The sequence below is a fragment of the Crinia signifera genome, chromosome 6 (genome assembly GCF_055691185.1).
Source record: "Crinia signifera chromosome 6, ASM5569118v1, whole genome shotgun sequence".
Lineage (NCBI taxonomy): Eukaryota > Metazoa > Chordata > Amphibia > Anura > Myobatrachidae > Crinia > Crinia signifera.
In genome coordinates this window covers 124,560,071-124,568,523 of record NC_139222.1, presented here as the reverse complement: position 1 = coordinate 124,568,523, position 8,453 = coordinate 124,560,071, and the positions used below count along the sequence as shown (strand labels likewise).

The following is an 8,453-nucleotide window of genomic DNA, read 5'->3' as shown; positions in this document are numbered from 1 at the left end:
GACCTTTTGATACCCCCACTATCCACATCGGCGCAGAGTCGATTTTGTATAGTGTGGCGAGCGCAGTGAGCCACCGAGCCCGAAGCGTGGCAAGCGCAGCAAGCCCAGCGAGGGGACGCGAATTACGTTACATGTATTCCATGTCCCCTCGCGGGGCTCGCTACCCGCTCGCCACGCTTCAGGCTCGGTGGCTTGCTGAGCTTGCCACACTATATAAAATCAACTCCACGCCAACATGGATATTGGGGGTATGAAAAGGTCTGGAGGACGCGTTCTGCCACCCCTCGCGGGGCTTGCCTGCGATCGCCATGCTTCGGGGTGGCATGGATAGTGGGGGGGTGCCTAAATCCCATTGTATGTCATGCAAGTGTATACTACATTAAATGGCATCGCACCCTATAAAATCGCATGCGATCGCATGCGATTTTATGTGAGGTGCGATCACACGCGATGCGATCTCATCACACCGCCCAAGGCCAAAGAGCAGTGAATAAATTACATAGGAAAATTGCATCGCATGCGATGCGATTTTCTTATGCAGAATCGCCCACTAAGCTATTTGCTTAGTGGGCGCCCGGCAAATACATAAGTATCTATTTTTAGGATGGGTATATACTCTCTGTTAGAGTTCCCTTTCTAGGTCATAGAAAAGGTCTCCCCAATGGCCTCCACAGAGCTGCTGCTGCTGCCTGCATTATATACTTTAAGGGTAATTAGTGGTGTTAGGTATTCCAAGGTGGTCTCCCATCCATTTACTATCCAGAACCGCTATAACCAGGTGCCATGTTTCAATGGTTTGGTCTTTTTAAGTATGACAGGTGAGCGAGTCCTGTGATATGGAGAAATGCAGGGATGTAGAGGTATCTACTCTCTAACTATCCTTAGTGGGAGAAATCCATAGATATAGTGGAGTACCTGATACCCATGGATGAACCTTCTGGGTGTCTGCTTACGGTGTGGTGCTGCGGGGTCCTCCGTGCACAATGGGGGTTCTTTTTCAGACAGCCATTTTACTGTTGCTTCCTCAGTGTGTGTCTTTTTATGTTGACCGGTGCAGCGCTGGAATCCAGTCCACCATGGATGATGAGCTGGCGATAAAGTTGAATTCAATGGCGGTTAACTGGCGGGAAGAGTCATTTGGTGTCCTATGTGGTGGACAAAATGGGATTTGTTACTTTCACTAAATTAATTTAACTTATGTAACTTTGGGGAGGTATTTAATTAATGCTGGATTATTTTAACTGTTGAAAAATCCAGTACAGTAGAAAAATATGTCGATGGGTGAATTACTCAATGACATTCAGGCCATTTCTGACCAGTTTTAGTCAATGCAGTTTAGACTTTAAAGAAACTGAAACTGTATCGGTAAAATATGACTAAAAATAATCTGAAAATGCCCACAATTGAATACTAAAGTTTGATTTTTTTTCAGCTACCCAAAAAACGTAATTTAATACCACCCCCCCCCACTCCTCTCCTCCCTATTGTCTTGATAGTTGTGAAAATGATATAACAGTACAACTTTAATGCCACGGTACTATATGTTAAAATGTAGTACCCAGAAAAAATTATGACCCTTATTTTATTGTTAGACAAAAACCTATTTATTCTGAAAAGATTCAGACACCAATTGTCTGCTACTGCAAATTATAGTAATTAGTTACTGCCTCAAATCCTTTCCCCTCAATACTGTTGGATTATGCGCTTCACTTGCTATTCTGTACAAACAGGTATGGTTGAAAAAAAGTTAACAAAAGGAATTTTTATTTTCAATTTAGACTGCAGGGGACACTGCTGTTCAACGTCATGCCGAACTTAAATCTCTGGGAAGAAAAACATCTGGAAAAGCATAGCTGTATTTTATATGAAACAGGGACATTTTTTGCCTCTTAAATTCTCATTTATTCAATGCTGCGTTACTTAATTTTATAGAACATTTTATAAAGTATTCTGAAAGTGCTATGGCATTACCACATTAACATGTAATTTAATTTAACTTTTTTATAGTTTGAAAGGGCTGAGCCAAAAATTATTCAGAGAAATGAGAAAAAAATGTATCTAAGTAATTAATTGTAATAACAGCTGCTTGTTGTCTGTGTATCTGAGAGACTAAGTACTTGTTAAGTGCGGTGGTATTATAAGGGTTCTAATTAACACAAAAAAGATTAGCAATATTTATGTTGTAATTCCCCCTAGGTTCATGTAAGGTTAATACAGACCCTTTGCCTCTTTAAATGACATAATTTGACGATTTGGTCCTACAGAATGGTTTCACATAGAGTATGACTCACGTTAATGGAAAGGTTAAAGATTTTTTTTTTTTAAGAAATATATCGCACTTAAATTAGTTTAGACAGCATGACATCAGAGAGTAATTAAATTGGTTTTGGTTGGAATTCCGGTTCCAATTCCTGAGTTCAGGTTTGTAAAAGATTTCTGAGCACCTGCAAGACTCTGTGTGTGAAATATTTTCACTGGAAAGGATTCAAATCTTTAAAAAAAGGGTTTTACACAGAGGCAGCATTACGCCATTCTTCCTCCTTGGAAAAAAAAATCTCAGATTTAAACAAGACTCCTTCAAGTATTCAGACAGTTTTCAAGCAGAAAAGCGGGAGGTAAACTTTACCTTTCAGGAGCAAGTTCTTTACAGCTGCTCACTGGAGAAAATATATTAGAGCAGGATTCATGTTAGTTTCCACTATGGGACTGGATAACAACATTAAGCAAACAGATTTAAAGGGGAAACTAAGAAGAAAATTGTTCCCGATAACATTGGCTTTTAATTTGTTTCATGTTGTCGCATGCCAGTTTGGTGGACCCTTTGCTTTTTTTTCCTTCTGTGATGTTCAACGAAAAATCAGAAGATGAAAATACTGAAACTTATCCCCTTACTGCTTTGGTATCTGATCTGGGACTACTTCAGTATAGTCCCTCTGGTATTTGGCCTTTCTGAGCAAGGTCAATCCCACCCAGGAACTAAATTAGGGATACCTGTAGCAGGAGGGAAGGAGAAGACTCCTTTACTGAGGGTCAACACAACAAGAGCTGGAAATGTTGGCCATGGAGTTGGCATTGCAAAGGTCAGGACTAAGACTGCTGCACTTCAAACCAAGGTTCTCCCAGTCAAAAATGATGAACCAAAGAAGGAAGCTTTAAAAAGACCTACTCCTGAAACCAAGAATGGAAACACAGAGAATAAGCAACCTGCAGTAAAAGTTGTGAATTCAAGACCATTGCTCCTTGGTGGAAAATCCTCTTCTAAAATTGTCAATGTCCATGCAGATTCTGCTGGATTCAAACCAAAAAAGCCTACAAACCCTATTACAGAGAAGGAGCAAAAAGACACCTTTAAGCACCCGCTCATAACTCCTCATGAATACATGCTATCACTGTACAGAACTCTATCTGATGCTGAAAAGAAAGGTGTAAATGGCAGTCTGAAACTTGAGGCTGGGTTAGCTAATACTATCACCAGTTTTATTGACAAGGGTCAAGGTAAGACTATGTCAGCTCTACAACAATTCCAAATTAAATAATTGGTTTGTACTATATTAATCTTATTATCATATTAAGGTTAAGGTGTACCAACTGATCTTGGATCTCCAGCATCTTTTAAAGTCTCACTTAAAGTACAGTATAAATGAATATTTCTTTCTATCATGCCAAAATACATACTGTGTAAATATTTTAAAGTTTGAAAATAAAAACTGTTGTGGCTCTTGCAGCATTTTCATCTAACTTTGTGTGATTCTGGTTGCCCTTAGCTAGTAGTAAGGAAATAGTTATTGCTAAAGTTTTGTAGACAAAGAAAAAACAGGGATCTTTGAAAACTACCCTGCACCTGTTACAGTGAGCAGCTATAGTGCTTTTCCGTGGTCATGACTGTCATCTTGTATATTTTGTCTCTTTGTTCTGAATTTTACAAATCCTAAGTTTTGGTATGCTACTTAAACATATTTTTGCTATTGTTGTTTATATTTCTTTTGCAATAACTGTTTTTAATCGAGTAAAATTAATTACAACGATTTTTTTTTCAAATAAGTTTACATTTTTTACTTTTTTTGTAAATTTTGGTCTTATTTTATTTATTTTACACAGAGACAAATTTTGAGGTACAACTTATCTAATATATGGAAAATATATTATTTTCAATTTTGTTTATGGATTTCTCTTTTAGTTGTGACAATATTCACAGTTTAGTAAGAATTACTGTCATTTTTAAGTAATATATATATATATATATATATATTTATGTAAAAGTTGATATATTCTATTATAATTCAGAGCTGCGGGGTTATTCTGCACAGGAACTGTGTGTGATTTTATAGTTTGACAAAAATTCACTCCGTTTCCATGTGAAAATAAACAATTTGTCTGTTCCTCTGATATAACAGACATATTGCAGAGAAACAGACACAATATTGTTCTAAGGACTTGTAAGAAAGATTTACTTAGTGGCAACTCATATTTTGCCTATTTAACTATTTTATACTTGAGTCTCTATGGAATGTAATGACTATATAAACCAAAACATTTACAATTAAAATCAAATTGAAGGGCTTCGCTAGATAGAGGCATTTTCAGCAAAGTATTGTATAATGCATATTATAAACACCTGTAGCTAATAAAGCGTCCAGCACTTTGGATCCTGCAGTGCAGTAAATCATGTGAATTTCCCCATTATATAAGTCCTTAATCATAGCAGTGAAAACAAGCAGATTCTGCTAGATTTGTGCCTCAAGTATAGAGAAAAGTGATGTTCCAATAACAGCACATTAAGATCATAAAAGCAAATGGTCCATTTACTTATGAATGTACTTAATAGAATAGTGCTGATCTGTAGACATTGAAGACAGTTATATTTAAACATGTGACAGGACACAGTGCAGTCAGTGGTCAGTGCAAGCAATGCTTTACTTATTTAGGGCAGTTTGTAGCAGAAATGTCTCTGAGTAAGCATGCCTGTTATTGTCTTTTATTCCTTATTGTGTAGTGTATCTAATTTTTGTAAATGGGGGCTTATTTAAAAAACACTCTGATAGTTAATATCATTCTAGATATGTTTATTGCAGTTTAAAATAATTACAGATAACATCTGGTAGCACAATTGTTCAGATAACACTATTGCAGCAATCAAATTGTAAGTAAATACAGTTCCCCTTATAAATAAAGCATATGACCTTGCAATAACATTTCTTTAATCTGCTATCAAAAGTATCTCATACATTATACAACAAATGTTCAATATTTTCAATCAATGATTAATTACTTTTTTTCTTCGTTTAAAGATGAACGAATGACAGTGACAAGAAGACAAAAATACTTATTTGATATAACTGCACTTGAAAAAGATGGTTTGCTCGGTGCAGAATTGCGCATTCTAAGGAAAAGACCATCAGATGCCAAATTCCAACTAACTGGAAAATACTCACAGATAAAATTGTACATATGTCCATCAAACAAGAAACCAGCTTCTCTTCTAGACTCTCGGGCTTTTAGCAATATTGACACACCAAAGTGGGAAGTTTTTGATATTTGGAAGCTGTTCAAAAACTTCAAGAATACTGCTCATTTATGTTTTGAGCTTGAGGTGCTGGACAAGGGGAAGCCTGTTGACTTAAAATCTGTGGGGTTTAATAGAACTGGCCGCCAGACTAATGAGAAAGCAATTTTTCTTGTCTTTGGTAGGACAAAGAAAAGGGACTTGTTTTTTAATGAAATTAAAGCCAGGTCTGGCCAAGATGATAAAACCGTCTATGAGTATTTATTCAACCAAAGGAGAAAGAGAAGAGCTCCATTTCCAGCAAGAAAGAGACCAAATAAGAATTCAAAAGCAAGATGTAGCAAGAAGCCCCTTCATGTCAATTTCAAGGACATGGGGTGGGATGACTGGATTATTGCACCTCTGGAGTATGAAGCATATCATTGTGAAGGCCTTTGTGAATTTCCACTGAGATCTCACTTAGAGCCGACAAATCATGCAGTAATCCAAACTTTGATGAACTCAATGGATCCAGAGACTACACCCCCTACCTGTTGTGTTCCAACAAGACTCAGTCCTATTAGTATACTATATATAGATTCTGCCAACAATGTGGTCTACAAGCAATATGAGGACATGGTAGTTGAGTCTTGCGGCTGCAGGTAGCAAGATTTGTTATGAGTAGTGATCTAAAGGACAAATTAAAATATGCTAAATATTTAGCTGGGGTGCAAGATTATAACGCACTTTGAAAAATTACCACTGTACAGAATGTGTTCGAAATATTGTTTCATATTTCCGAACTATGGATACATATTACATGGATTAAATTGCTGGAATATCACTTTGTAGCAAGAATGTAACAAGACCAAGAATTTTAACCAATTACTAAATATAAATAATAAATATGAGCAAATAAAAATATATTTAGAAGTGATATTGCTAAGGACGTAATTAACAGTAATGTACTCGTTCATTTTGTCTAAAAATATGTAAATGAAAAATGATTCTGTTTTTTTCAAGAGAAACAATTTCAAAAGCATGTTAATTGGTATTTTAATGTTTTTATTAGGACATGCAATTTAAATGCATAAGGGTGATTGTACAATGGTATTTTATTTATGAAGGGAAGGAATGGTTGGGAAATCATTGTGCTACTCATTTTGAAAAAATAAAGTGTTTGGGATCATACATTTTCTTCTCATAAAGATAATTCCTCAAAACCAAAAAAGCTCTAAATGCAAAACATTAACCATTAGCTTAAGTGTAAAATGATGAGCATTATAAGTATCTTCTTTGACAACTTATAAACTTATACTGCAGTTATCTATAGTGTGATACATCTCATTTGTGGATCTATCTTTACAGATAGTGGTAAGCAAGCATCTCAACCATGGTATTACATTATTTTAATGGGACATTACACCTAAAGTAAAGTCTAACTACATGATTAGTGTGAGTTTCATTACTTTTTTTTTTTCAGAATATTGGCACATAAGGCAAACTGGTACAAAACCATTTATTGCCTAAAGTCATTGTAACATTGCATCTATGAGTAATCATGTAAATGAGGGGTAGATTTATTAAGCTCTGTGAAGTGATAACTTGTTTGGTTTTTATCACCAGCCAATCATCACATATCTGTCATTTTTTAAACCAAGCCTGTAACTTCACAGTTAGGAGTTGATTGGCCAGTGATAAAAATCTGACACTTTATCACTTCACCGAGCTTAATAAATCTGCCCCTCAATGTCAACTTACACAAATAATAACAAATGTTAATAATAATGTTAATAATAAATTATAAAATTATAAAATAAAGGCTCATTGTGTGGAATGACCAATACCAATTTGTTTTACTAAACACATACTAAAAATAACATTACTATAAATAAAATATCATAATAATATTATACATGTGTGTAAAGTATGTGTGTGTGTGTGTGTGTGTGTATATATATATATATATATATATATATATATATATATATATATAAATGCGGAGAAACCGGCACTCCAAAACGCTGTGCTGTATACAAATTGCCCCGGTGCCTTCCTAACGCGGAGACTTGTTGTTTGACTTGGCTTGAGAAAGGGGCGCAGCCCCGAAACATTGCTATATGTCTTACTAAACCTCCGTTTGGGGTTTTTCTATATATTTCCGTCTCCGAGTGCCACCTCTTTGTTACCCTATATGTATGTATGTATATATATATATATATATATATATATATATATATATATATATATATTACAAATTTAGAAATGTTCAGTCTGAAAAAAAGAAAGAAAAGAGAATGGTTGCAGCCATTTTCTGCTCTGCATAATGTTTAGATAATTGTAAAGATTTGCGGTATACAGTATAGAAGGAAATTGTAAGATAAAATGAAGTTCTAATCTAATATGATTACCATTATCTTCTTATTAAAATAATAGTTAATTATTAAATTCCACATCTGCAGGGACTATGTACAAGAATATGAGAGGAAACCAGTGGCGGGAAAGTTCATCTCAATATGCAGCCCGCTTAGTTTTATTGCAGTGGTGGTGATGGATTCCCTGCTCATGATTGAAAATAGTGGATTCAATACTAGCTCAGTAAATTTAGCACACATCTCAGAAAATATATCATATAAAATCAGTAGTACTGAATAAATATGGCCCCATTAAGCATAACTTAATTTTAAAACTACAGTAGTTCACCATGAAAATTAACCACTAATCTATATGGAAAATATGAGTAGAAAAAGTGTTTGCGGAAAAGTCTTCAAACACATCATTTCCATTTTCTGATTTATTTTGGCAAACATACTGTAAATTTGCTTGTAATTGCTAGTAATCTAATATGGTTTGAGACTTGGTAGTTCTTGAGTGGTAAAATGTTAATAAATGATATGTGAGAACTAAATAAATTATTGCAATTATTGTATATTGTGTATAGTTTTGCTCCCTGACTGTATTAAGTTTTATG

At 35.1% G+C, this 8,453-nt stretch overlaps 1 protein-coding gene across 1 annotated transcript; it reads left to right on the top strand.

Annotated features, from left to right (window-relative positions):
• Positions 1 to 2,864: 2,864 nt before the first annotated feature.
• Positions 2,865 to 6,148, top strand: GDF5 (growth differentiation factor 5). The gene is made up of 2 exons (XM_083145442.1): positions 2,865 to 3,495; positions 5,289 to 6,148. Exons 1-2 carry the CDS (start codon positions 2,865 to 2,867, stop codon positions 6,146 to 6,148), a joined length of 1,491 nt encoding a protein of 496 aa, XP_083001568.1.
• Positions 6,149 to 8,453: the final 2,305 nt, after the last annotated feature.